This window comes from Lynx rufus, unplaced genomic scaffold (genome assembly GCF_022079265.1).
Source record: "Lynx rufus isolate CCGP_SWC_20201006 ecotype Redwood Valley unplaced genomic scaffold, mLynRuf1.p SCAF_25, whole genome shotgun sequence".
Taxonomy (NCBI): domain Eukaryota; kingdom Metazoa; phylum Chordata; class Mammalia; order Carnivora; family Felidae; genus Lynx; species Lynx rufus.
In genome coordinates, this window is record NW_025814840.1 from 17,377,794 (window position 1) to 17,390,635 (window position 12,842).

At 56.2% G+C, this 12,842-nt stretch overlaps 1 protein-coding gene across 2 annotated transcripts in view; it reads left to right on the forward strand.

The window, feature by feature from the left end:
• CUNH1orf198 (chromosome unknown C1orf198 homolog) overlaps positions 1–12,329 on the forward strand; it is a 30,933-nt gene extending 18,604 nt beyond the window's left edge. Inside the window, exons 3-5 of one of the 2 annotated variants that reach the window (XM_047088636.1) lie at positions 5,257–5,790; positions 9,426–9,485; positions 9,891–12,329. In XM_047088636.1, the coding sequence (XP_046944592.1) occupies positions 5,257–5,790; positions 9,426–9,482 (591 nt within the window). In that variant the 3' untranslated portion in view covers positions 9,483–9,485; positions 9,891–12,329. Of the gene's footprint in view, positions 1–5,256; positions 5,791–9,425 lie in introns of both variants that reach the window. The other variant, XM_047088635.1, reaches the window with a different exon arrangement.
• Positions 12,330–12,842: the final 513 nt, after the last annotated feature.

The following is a 12,842-nucleotide window of genomic DNA, read 5'->3' on the forward strand; positions in this document are numbered from 1 at the left end:
TGGAGGGATGTGTCTGTTCCTTCAGCCCAGTGGCCCTAGCCCTGCACCTCTGGCCCCAGGGGTCTTTCGGGCTGGTATGTCCTGTGGCCCTCAGCCCCGCGCCCCAGACACTGTGCTCTCCTGCCCCAGGAGCCATGGCCTTTCCTGCCTCGGTGCCATTGCTCACCCCCCACCCCATCCATCTGTGAGGATCCGGTCTGTCCAGACGCGCTGCAAACCCGCGTTCTTCTGATTCCCACGGCTCCCGTGCCCCCCATCTTTGCTGAGCACCTGCCGTGCCTTCTCTCGCGTGAGCCTCGCAACAGCCCCGTTTTACAGATAAGAAAATGAAGGCATAGAGTGCGGGGTGTGGACTAGACATCCGAGCCCAGCACCACATACATAAGCTGTGCTGTAGCAACCTGGCTGCCTCTTAGATGAAAATGTGGCCTTACTATTGTTGTCCCCGTGAGATGATGAGCCCCTGGCGGGGGGTGGGGGTGGGCAGTGGAGGCTGTCATTGGCCCCTGAACCTTGGAAACTCGGCACCCGGGGCCCCGGTGCACCTCCCAGCTGTTGGGCCTCTGTTGGGTTTTTCCCCAGGCTCACTCCGCCTGACATACGGGTATGGGGGCTGGAGCAGGATTAATCCACGTGTCTGTAGGTCCCCTTGCTCCCTGGGAAAAGCATAGGAGTATGTAATTTAGCCCCTGGTCCGAGCCCAGTGCCTGGGGATTGGGGGCGGGGAATCCACCAGGCCCTGCCCCTCCCCCCGCGGGCCCGGAGGGTCTGACGTCCCCAGTGGCCAAGTCCTGCCATGCCTTCCCTGTCAGGCTGTCCCTTCTCCTGGTTTTGTGATTCTAAAAGTTTTTCGTACCTTCTCCTCCTCTTTCCTTCTTTGGAGGAGGAGGTGGGAGAATAAATGCTAGATGGCTTGTGGGCTTATTCAGATTTGCTCCAGTAAACTAGGATGTTTCCTGACAACGCTTCTGTAGCCTTTGTCTCAACAATTTCGATGGGTCGGACGCTGCCAAGCCCAACAGTTAGTTTTGGCTGCGCGCACTCCCCCTTTACTGAAATATTACACATTCCTCTCCAGTGAGCGGGGCGTAAAAATAGATCCTGGGCTCGGTTGTGGTCTTTCTGTTTTTAGAACGGACGCGGCCAGCTGAGACCCAGTTCCCCACATGGGGTGACTGACGCCCAGTCCTGGCTTGGCTGGACGAGATCCTCCCGCGCCGTCCTCCCTCGGGCTTTAGCTAGCGCCCGGGACGTGGGGGTGATGAGCTGTCACCGTTGCTGTGACGGGGGCGGGGGGGGGGGTTCCCCTTTACTCCCCCATCTCCCGTCTCAAAGATTGCGTGAGACTGCAGAGTCGGATTCCCCCACCCTGACTTCCCGTCCGTCCCCGGGTGGGCGAGCTGGAGTCATTGACCCGTTGGCTGTTCTTCCCAGGCCACGTCCTTCTGCCGGGCCCCGGCTCGATGTCGCCCAGCGTTGGTGGACGCGGCCGACGCCGCCTCCCTTCCCAAGGGCGCTTTCTCCACCCCAAGAAAAACAGCCTTCTTCCCAGAAATAAGAGAGCGGCATCTGGAACTTCGTCATCCTTGCACTTTCCACCTTCCGGTGGTCATCACGGGGTCCACAAGAGGCCCCCTTATTAGACCTGTCAGTTCCACAAGGCAGGGCCGTCCCGTCCTGCTCACTGACCCATTCCAGTGTCAGAAGGGCACCCCTCACACCTGTCTCTCAGAACCTCTGCTATGGCATAGCCTTCAGAGGCCCGGTGGAAGGCGAGGGGGACAGTCCCCAGCAGTCTCCGGACTGCAGGCTCTGACGAAGTCCACAGGACAGGACGGTGGCTTGGCCACACTACTTGGGGGGGGAGCTTTGCAGCCCAGACTCCATGACCTGACACTGGGCACCCAAAATGGGGGCTCCAGAGTAGCATTCACCCCGGCTCTGCTACGTGTCCCTGCTGTGGACGACAGGTACCATGAGCCAGGCCCCTGGTGACCAGAGGAAGGCGGGCAGGAAGGCGTGAGAGGAGCCAGAGCCCAGAGGGGACCCACTGGGACTATTGCCAACGCCCCATGCAGACTTCTGACCAGGTGGCTCTGTCCCTCGAGGAGTGCCACACGGTCTCCGATTGCCCAAGGCGCCATGGGCACAGCCTCCGTCATTCTGTCGTTGCGTTCAAGGATGTCACATCCAGCCAGTGCTGCTTGGGCGCCTTTCCAGCGATGGCCCGAAGCAGTCTGGGAACCACTGTGACTGCCTCCTCTCCACAGCGTCCCTGGCTCGGTCCGTGGCTGCCTTCCACGTAGACAGTTGCTCAGCCTAGCCTTCCAGAGCCTTCTGAGCAGAGATCCCACTGGAGAAATTGCTGATCCTAAAAAAGCCCGAGGCTTGATGAAGTGTTCGCTTTTAAGTGCCTTCCTTACGTTGCAATTTCCAGATCAAAGTCAACTCCATTCTAAGCCTTGGTCTCCACTTCCGAGGTATCTTTAGCAACTTGCTTACTTAAAGAAACCCATGCTCTCTATGCCCATAGGCTCCCTGTATTCTAGTGTGGAATTTGGAAATATGCAGAGTACTGAGAATGGTTCATTCAAAAACAGCCCTTTAGAAAGTCAGATTAGATCATCAACATACTTACAGAAGGCCTGCTGTGTGCAAGGCTCTCCGGTGTCTATGTGGATGTCATCCCTGGTGGCCACTGGTTTCTGTACCTGGCGTGATGCCCAGCACGACCGGATCCAGGTTGGACAGTTCACTGAATTGCTCCCCATGTCCCATTTGCTCATCTGTAGAATGAAAATTAAAACAAAAAACAAAACACCCAGCCCAAGGGGCTCCTGGGTGGCTCAGTCCGACGCTTGATTTCAGCTCAAGTCACGATCTCACGGTTTCGGGAGTTCGAGCCCTGCGTCGGACTCGGTGCGCTTACCACGCGGAGCCTGCTCGGGATTCTCCCTCTCTCTCTCTGCCCCTTCCCCGCTCACACTCCCTCTGTCTCCAGATAAATAAACTTAAAAAAAACAAAAAACAAAAAACCAAACCCAGTCGGACAACAACGAAAAAGCGCCCGATGCATTAGACGCACTCAAGCACCCGCGACCGTCAGAGCTTTGACGTCTTTTCCTTGGCGTAACGGCGAGCTTCAGGGCACCTGTGCTCGTGATTCGAACGTAGTTTTTTTCTCGTGGCTTTATCACATCTCGTTTACAAGCCTTGAGTAGTGACCTGTGGCCACCAGAGCCCAGGCTTTTGGAGAAGTGTCAGACTGAGACCGCAGGCCAGTTTGTGAAACCAAGTGAAGGCATATGCCTTCAAGTAACGAAGAACCGTGTTTTGTACGTTAAGTTAGCACGGTTTTGAATTCCACCGTGTCCACGTGGAAACAGTGACTGAAAATATCCTCTGATACATCGCCGGGCTGGTGGCGTTAGAAATCGGGGCAGCCCTGGAAAACAAGCTGGCTGGTATGCACCTAGAACCGCAAGAGAGGGAAGCTTTTGTGTTGACATTTCACTTTGGGAAGCCGATCTGAAGAAACGAGGTCCACACGGGCGAGCGCTGTAGGCACGAAGGTGGTTGTGGCAGCCTTAATGGTAAGAACACAGGTCAGAAGACGCAGGTTGTCCGCGAGTGAGAAAACGGCTAAGTAGACGGTGAGGCAGCTCCTCAGGGAAGTAGCTTGTACGCAGTACAAATAATGGTCACAAAGACCACATAACCCCGTGGGCCGTGCTCACGAGTAAGTGAAAACACAACACCCCGAATTACATGCGTAACAGAACCACCGCCTCCTGTGATACGTGTACGAAAATGGCTCCCCCAAAATGCAAAAGGTGGAAAGAAAATGCTTTTTTCCTGATTCCTCGACTCTGCGCATTACCAGTGCAGTTTCATTGCTTTTATTAAAAAAAAAAAAAGAAGAAGAGGAGGATCTGAGAGCAAAGTGGGGAGGAAGAGAGGAATGCTCAAGATTGCTCGAGATTGATTTTAGAGATGGTTGAGGCGGGAGACTGCTTGCTGTGCAGGCCCGGGAGGCCCCGTCCGTGTGCTCTGGCCTGGAGATGGGGCTTGGGATTCCTTCCATCTAATGATTTGTTCTCCGGACAGAGCAGCACTGGCGTTTTTAGAGGCCGCCGTGCTGAGCAGTCTCGGACCAAGGAAGGCATTTCTGGGACAGTCGGGCCGGGTGGGGGCGCTGCCCTGGCCTCGGGGGCCTAGGCTCACAGGTGGGCGATGGCATCCGGCTTCCAGGACCAGGACGAGGTCAGAGCTGCAGAGCCCTGCTGAGTGGGGAGCGTCCCAGCAGAGGACCCCTCTGCGTGACACACGGTCTTGCTTGGCTTGTGAGGCCACAACAAATACGGGGGCGGGGGGGTGGGGGTCAAACAGCAGATGTTCATTTCGCACAGTCGTAGAGGCCGGGAGGTCAAGGTGACAGTGTGACGGGGTTCTGGTGAGAACCCGCTTTCCTAGCTTGCAGGACAGCCGCCGCCTCGTGTCCGTGAGCGGTGGGAGAGGGATCCTTGCCCTTGTGTCTGTGTTGATAAGGACACCGGTCTCATCGTGGGGGGCCCCACTCTCATGACCTCATCTCAGACTGATTACCCCTCAAAGGCCCCACCTCCTGTTGCCGTCACTTTGGGAGTTCGGGCTTCCGCGGGAGAACTGGGGCACACAGGCGTGCATTCTGTAGCAGGCTTCGAGAAGGCAGAGCGGGCGAGGCCGGGTGGGTCGGGTCTCCGAGGCTGCACTCAGGCCCACCCTTGACCTTCGTGGTTTTGTCCAGGAGAGCAGGGTCTGGCTCGGTTGGTTTCTTTCACGCTTGTCCGCCCTCCCGCCGCCCTAGGTCAGGAGCGAAGGGCCTGGGCGGTGGGGGCCGGGTGTTGACCTTCACGGCTGTGCTGTGCCCGGCTGGGCCGTGCACCTTCTCAATCACCTTCCCAGGGAGGGCGGTCACCGCCAGACAGCTCCTCCTCTGGAAGGCGCTGGAATCAGTCCCGACAAGACAAGGGGGTGCTCTGCTCCCCAGGCAGCGAGGCCTCAGTCATCAGTGAGTCAGAGCCTCTGCGCCGTTGGGGGCCTGGGTGGCCGCGCTCCCGTGTGGTGGGTTGGCCGATGGCCGTCCTGAGGGGCAGACGGTTTCGGCAGATGGACGACACCCGGTGTTGATGTTGCCGGGCGCGCAGAGGTGGGAGCTGGTGCAGCCCTTGCACCGGATCGTAAGGCTGACTCTCTCCTTTCTGTGTCCCGCTGCAGAGTCAGATGGAGTTCAGCGTGTGCTCCTTGTCTATCCAAGAGTCGGGCAGCGGCCCGGCCGGTGAGCCGAGGCAGTCTAAAGCCTCCCAGGGCTCGCAGGCCCTCCGGCCCTCCCAGGGCGGCAAGTCCTCCAGCCTGGATGCCCTGGGTCCCGCCCGGAAGGAAGAGGAAGCTTCCTTCTGGAAGATCAACGCCGAGCGCTCCCGGGGAGAGGGGCCTGAGGCCGAGTTCCAGTCGCTGACCCCCAGCCAGATCAAGTCCATGGAGAAGGGTGAAAAGGTCTTGCCTGCCTGTTACCGGCAGGACCCCGCCCTGAAGGACAGGGAGGCCAAGGCCGAAAGGCCCGGCAACCTCCGCCAGGAGCAGCGCGGCCTCCCCTGCGTCAGCATCGAGCCCGAGAGACCTCAGCCCGTCCAGGCCCGCCCCAGCACCACCCCGCCCGAGCCTGAGGGGAAGCTTTCCTCTCCCGAGGCCAGGCGGGAGGACGTGGAGGACGTAGAAGACTCTCTGTTCTCGGAACCCATGCCTACACAGGTGAGTGGCCGCCTCCTCCGGGGGGGACCCCGGGAGACCTCCCACAAGACGGGTGGGCCACAGATGCCCCTCCCTGGGCATCTGGGGCATCTGGGCCACAGATGCTTGCTTCTTCCCCTCCCCCTTCCTCCCGCTGCCCACTCCTTGGGCGACTTTTGGGATCGGGAGAGCGGCGACTGACCAATCCGCCAGGGGCGTGTTTCGTGGGTCCATCTCGGTGCCACGACTTGGTTGCCCATTACTCGTGGTGTGCCGCAGATGCCAGCTGCCTTTCTCCACGTGTGTGAGGGCAGGTAGGGGAGGGACCGCAGGAGGGCGGTGAACACAGGAGCTCGCAGGGGGGAGGCTGTCAGTGTGGGAGGGGTTCGGACGCCCCCCTCCACCGAGGGGTCTATAAAGTTGGGCTGGGTGTTGGGGAGGAGGGGACCGGCGGATGCCCCAAAGGGGGCACGGAGGAAGCAGGCAGGACCCTTGAGCCTCCCCCAAGAGCGGCCACACTGCCGCAGGAGACTCTCGCTTCAAGGAATGATTGGCAGCTACTCATTTCCTAGCAGGGTAGGGTTATGTGTCCAGCGAGGAATCCTAAGGAAGGAGTTCTTTTGGGGGGGGAAGCAAAAGAAAGATCTGAGAGGGTCACTGGGTGAGGAGGAGGAGTATGTCGTGAAGGTGAATAAGGGTGTAGGAGAATAAGGGCGAGTGCCTTCTGAGTGTTTTCCCATTTCTCTGTGGAAGAAATCGACCATTGTCTTTACCAATTGGTCTGAGACAGTGAAGAGAAAGCCCAGTGTTTGGTTAGGACTTCAAAGGGATCTAGTGTTGGAGGATTGCATCAAGCAAACAAACAAAACAACTCCAAAAGTCATTATATTTCAGATTCCCGGGAAGCCTTGGTTTTGTTTTTTTTTTTTTAATTTTTTTTTAATTTTTTTTTTTTTAATGTATTTTTGAGAGTGAGAAAGCATGGGAGGGACAGAGAGAGAAAGAGAGAGGGAGACACAGAATCCAAAGACAGGCTCCAGGCTCTGAGCTAGGTGTCAGCACAGAGCTGGACGCGGGGCTCGAACCCACGACCCACGAGATCATGACCTGAGGCGAAGTCGGACGCTTTGCCGGCTGAGCCACCCGGGCGCCCCGGGAAGCCTTGGTTTTGAGACGTGGATTTACGATGAACAAAGCCATAGTTTGGGTGCAGGCATGGCTGAGAACCATTTCTGGGGGGAAATCATGGATAGCTCACGTACGTGGGTGAGACCACAGACAAGGTCCTGTGGTCCCGTCCATCTCAGAGATGGACAGCACACCCCGGGGAACATTAGTGCTTCCTGGCAGTCAGACGCGTTGTGTGAGTCCCGACGCGGGGAGGGCAGGAGGGATCAAAAGAGACCACCTGCTCCCACACGAGGATGGCCAGAGGGAGGAAAAGAGTGGTCTTTAGGATTGGGTCTGGATTTTGGAGCCTGGGGAAGTTACCTATTGGCCAGGCAGTTGGACGCGCCTGGGGGCCACCCTACCACAAGCCCTTCTCAGCGTGTGCCTTGCTGGTTTTCTCCATGTTAGCAGACTCTATGGCTGTCTTTCTTTTTTTTTTTTTCCCTTGTTAACTCCTATGTAGAAAAATGTCTATTGTGGTTAAATACATGTAACGTACCATGTGCCATATTGAGTATACGGTAGACCCAGGGGTCGTGACACGAGATGCATTCGCGTTGTTACGCAGCCATCGCTGCCATCCATCCACAGAACTCTTCCATCTGGGAAGATGAAACTCCACACCCATCGGCCGACTCCCTATTCCCTCCTCCCCCAGCCCCTGGCAGCCGCCATCCTACTTTATATTTTCGCGAATTTGACGACTCTTCGCGTCTCAACGTAAGCGGAATCAGACAGCGTCCATCTTTTTGTGACCGGCCTGTTGCCCTCCGCGTCGTGGCCTCGGGGTTCACCCACGTCGTGCCATGGGTCAGAATTGCCTTCCTTCTGAAGGCCGAATAATATTCCACCGTATGGATTTACCTCCATTGTTTGTCCATTCAGTCTGCTGATGGACGCTTGGGTGGCTTCCGTTGCCTGGCCGTTTGTGAATAATGCTCCTTGTGAACGCGGCCGCACGAGTATCTGTCCCAAGTCCCTGCTTTCCATCCTTTGGGATATATAGCCAGAAGAGGAACTGATAGATCGTACGGTAATTCCATGCTTAACTTCCTCAGGAAGTTATGTTTCTAGCAGTGGCCGTGCCATCTCGCTTCCCCACGACAGTGCGCAAGAAGGCCGCGTTTTCCGCATCCTCACCGCCAAGTGTTCTCTCTCCTTCTTGGTCGTAGCCACCCTAATGGCCGGGAGATGGTATCTGTGGGTCTCCTCGTGGTTTGGATTCGCAGGCCTCCAGTACTCGGCGATGTCGACTCTCTTTCCATGTTGCTTCTTGGCCATTTGTGTATCCCTTTTTTGGAGGCACGTCTCTTCCGATCCCTTGTCCAGTTCTAGCAGCCGTGTCTTGTCACGTTGAGCTGTGGTCGTCCGCTGGGTGTTTCCCCGGAATGGGGTTCCGGGTGCCTCCGCTCCTCTCTCAGCAGGTGGCCTTGTGAGTTGTCCTCCCGAAGAAGGGGGGGGGGGCCCTGTGACAGGAGCTCCGCCCGCCTTCCGCCAGCCGCACCTTCGCTTTCTAGCCCGTTCTTTCAGAGTCCCCACCCTCTTGAGCCAGCGTTCTCGGCCCCTCCCTGCCCTGCCTCCTGTGGTACCCTGCCCCATCTCTTGGCTCCATTCTGTGCCTCTACCCTTCTCGCCCGCCTCCTCCTTCTGGCACACACGCCTCCGTGCCTCCGCAGTGATCTTTCTCTCATACCCGGCACCTGGCTCTTCCTCTGACGGGTAGAGTATGAGAGAGTCGTAATCGCAGAGACGTAGGAAAGTGGAGGGGGAGGGCAGAGTCAGCGACCGCACGTGAAATCCTCGGAAAGAACGGATCCCTGAGTGCAAAGCAGAGAGGGACGTGGCCAACCTCACCGAAGAAACCGGTAGGAAAGCAGAGAGACGACGGCTTGCCTGAAGTCCTGACGGGCCCACTTTGCATCAGTGTCGGATGCGGCCAAACCGGCCCGAGACAGGCTTCCTGTGAATGTGCTTAGTCCTTTGCTGCCATTGTCTCCACATAGGCAGTTTGCCATTGGCCAGTTACGTGGAGGGTGGGGTGTCACGGTGTCCTGTCCTCGCCCGGGAGGGCTGCAGCCCGCCGGCGGACCCCCGTGCTTGTGCTAGAAGGCAGTAGAAAGACTGTCTTTGTCATTTGTCCGCTTACTCCACGATGACTCGATTCCAGCATGCCTGTCCCTGCACAGACAGAGGACATACATTTTTCTCCTCTTCTCTGTGGGTAGGTCTGTAAACTTGCTCTCAGACCTGCCTGGGGACGGAGGGGGAGAAGTGTTGGATCCCGGAGCGGGTAGCTCACCCTGAAGTTTATTTCATTTTCTGGTCCCAAGCACTGAGGCAAATTGAGGTCAGGGAGCCTCCGAGATAAAAGCAAGGCATCTCATTTGGGTCAATTTAAATGAGATGCTGTTTTTAGATTATCCGTAACTAAAAAAAAAAAAAAAAAAAGTGTATCTTACTTTGCTGTGTTTCTGTCCCTTCCGCAGGTCACCTCAAGTAATGTCGTCTTGAAGACAGGATTTGATTTTCTGGACAACTGGTAAAATGTATCAGACAACCAAATAATAAGAATAAAACCAAGAACCCCTAAATGTTTTCCAAAGTGGTGTGGTGGAGGAGGATAAAAAAAAAAGGGCAATATTTCCCTGTGTATTTTCCTGGTTTCTGTACGCTCTTTTCTTAATCATTTGGAAACTGGTAAATATCGCCTTGTCCGGATTTCCAGATTTTTCTCTTTTTTGGTAAGGCCAGATATATATGCTATTTTCAGTGATTTGATAAACAGAAGTTTTACATTTGGAATTTTTAAACGACCGTTAAGGCATTGAGTAGGTCTCGTGAATAAAGCCTCTGTTCCCAATTCCACCCCGTTTTCCCCCCTCCCCGGAGAAAGAGTTTTCTCATCGTGTCCCCAAAACCATAAAAGCGATTTCCGTCTCTTTCTCCTTTAGCCTCTCCCCTTTTGACATGAGCGGCGTGCGCTTTGCTGGGTGGCTGTCGGTGATGCCCTCGGCTGTGGCGGCCTCAGTGTGCCGGGCTGGCCGTGACCGCGGGAAGATTCCTCCCCACCCAGCATTCCCGGATGCCCAGGGCTCCCTGACGCCACGCCCCTTGCATCGTGTGCCACGCTCTACCCTCACGTCATTTCCAGGAACCAACCCCACTGTTGGCACAGAGCAGAGATGGTCTTCAAGCCGCCCCGATCCGTACTCGAGCTGTTCGTCGTCGTTTAAGAAGAGTTGCATGTTTAAAAGTTTTGTATTAACTTGTCATTATTTTGTATGTAGAGTTAGAGGTTGTGAGGCTCCACTTCTTCTTGGGCGTGTACTGGTTTCCGTTTGGAGGTTCTTTGCTCCTCCTGTGGCCCCGGTGGGTGTTCCCGGGTCCGGGACATCTGCAGGAATGAAGGGCAGGTGGCAGGTGTTGGAGGACAGAGCCCTTCTGATCGGTTGCGGTAGAACCTTCCAGCGGGAGGCTGGCAGGGGCGGTGGACGTCCTTCATCCCAAGGACTGCTTAGACTCTCCTGATGGATCTCTCTGCCATCCCTGACCACCAGCAGAAGGAGTCGTCTCTGCAGCGCCCCAGCAGCGCCCCCTGGAGACCCCTTGCGGTCCTATCCACGGTGTCTCTTGGAGCCAGACTGCTGCCCGCTGCCGTTCAGATGGAGGTGGCCCCCAGGCTGCCTGGGCAAGGTGGCCCATGCCCCAGGCGTGGTGGGTGGGGCAGGGCGAGGAGGAGAGTGGCCCTTACCCTGGGAAGCCTGCGCCCTGCCCGTTGGCCCCGAGCTGCGCCCCCTGCTGGACATGCCCGAGCGCGATCTACACGTTGCCTCTCACTGTGTTCTCCTCACCTGAAGCCTTAACCCCTGTGAGTCCTGCGAGTGAGCGCCCGGTTTCCGTACCAAGGTGTGTCTTTTTAAAAATGCGTTTCTGTCTCATACGACACCCTTAAGTGGTTTCCAGAGCGTCCAGGGTAAAGCACGTGGCGCCTTATTTTCCCCAGGAAGATTCCTGTCAAAGCTGCGGCCTGGCCAACTTTTGCCTGGGTTTCTGCCAATCGCATTATGTCCCTGAACCTCATTTGGCCCCTTGGGGTTGTGGATGTGACCTTCCTACGTGGGTGACTGGCTGCGTTATGGCAAATACAGATTTCTTCTTGTACCATTTGAGGATAGTTGAAACGTCCAAGGGCAAAAAAAAAGGCTCAGAACGTGGCGGGGACGGAAAAAATCCCAGCCGGGGTGCCAGCCCCTCGAGTCAGCCACTGAGCCTCAGAGCCGGGCTTCCCACCTGCCTCTACTTCCAGCCTGGAGGGCAGTGCACTGTTTTAGAGCCCGCGCTTGAAAACAGGGCTCCTTAAAAAGAGAGAGAGAGAGAGAGAGAGAGAGAGAGAGAGAGAGAGAGAGATGTCCAGGTGTGAGTTTGTATTCGTTGACGCTGATGTGGCCAGGGAGGAACTGCACCTGGGGACAGTTAGCCCACAGTGATGTGTCTGTTCTCTTGCGAGACAATTCTGAGGCCTTTCCGACTTTCTCCTAAAGCCCGGTTATTCCTTTCACGTCCCCCCCCCCGCCCCCCACCCCAGGGGGCGCAGGGGGCGCAGGGGGTTGTTGAAAGCCTCTGCGTCACCCGGTGCCGCCCGGGGCCCGCTACCCCGAGTGTTTAGTTATCTCTTACGACAGGGCGTAATGTTTCATGATGGGGCAGCCTCCTGAGATGAAATGTAAAGTCACAACTTAGGAAATCCTCAAGCCGTGTGGCTTTGCTCCGCTTCTGAGAAGGAGACGTGAAGGGGCCCGGAGGACACAGGCTGGCCAGTCCCCATCCCGCCTGACCTGCGGATCCTGGTCGTAACCCCGGGCGGTCTGTGTAAAGATGGTCAGTAAGGAAAAATTCAGCTCTTAGGTTGGCCACCTCCTCCCCACCCCCCTGTGTCAGGATGAAGTTCCTAGAACCAGACGTTTATATGTATTATTTTAAAAAGACACACTTTTCAACTGAAGCCTGTATTTGGTTTTGGGGTGTCCCCCGCTCCCCCTTCTGCGCACCTGGGATTTAGCTCAAGGATTTAGCGTCTTGCTTCGGGTGACTGTGTTTCATAAACTCTCCCCCAGGAAGTCAGAAACCAGTTTCCGTTCTTCCCCTTGGGGGGGGAGGGGAGGGTCCCCACCCCGCTCTCTGGGTTTGGGGGTGCTGTCCACTTGGGGACAGCTGGGGTCTGTCGCCCAGCCCTCGCCGCGCGCCGGACCCCACGTGGATGTCAGAGCCCCCCTCCCTTTCTTCGCGCCTCCCTTTCTTTGATACACGTTTTCCAAAAAATGAAGAATTCTTACGACTTGTAACTTGGTTGTATTTTATATTAATAGCCTTTAATAAAGCCATTTAAAATATGTGAGGTGTGTCTGTTTGGGGGCTCTACTCGAGTCAGGAAGCCCCTCCGGATGACTGCTGTTGCACACAGAGAAGAGAGGGTTGGTGCTAGTTAAGCAAGCGTGGGCTTCAAGAAGCCCACCGGGCACGGGCCTGACGCGCGCCCCCTGCAGGTTGGTGGGTGGCGGTGGCCGAGGTGCACAGGCCCGTAGCTGAAGGGTAGACCGGACCCCGGAGGGAGGGCTCTTGTATAGCCCCTAGGTGACCAGGAAGCCAAGGAAGGGGTTCCCAGAGACGAGCTTATCGCATCCAATGACTGACTGAAGAGCAGATGGTATCTCCCAGAAAGCTTTTACCTTGAATCTGGTTGAAATGGATTTTCCTTGGAAAAAATAACAAGATTAAGCATGGCCGATGAATGCTATTGCATCCGTTAAAGTGCAGGTGGTAAGTTACCAGCTACAGATGGAAGGGAATTTAAAAAAAATTTTTTTTAAATGTTTTTATTTATTTTTAAGGCAGAGAGAGACAGA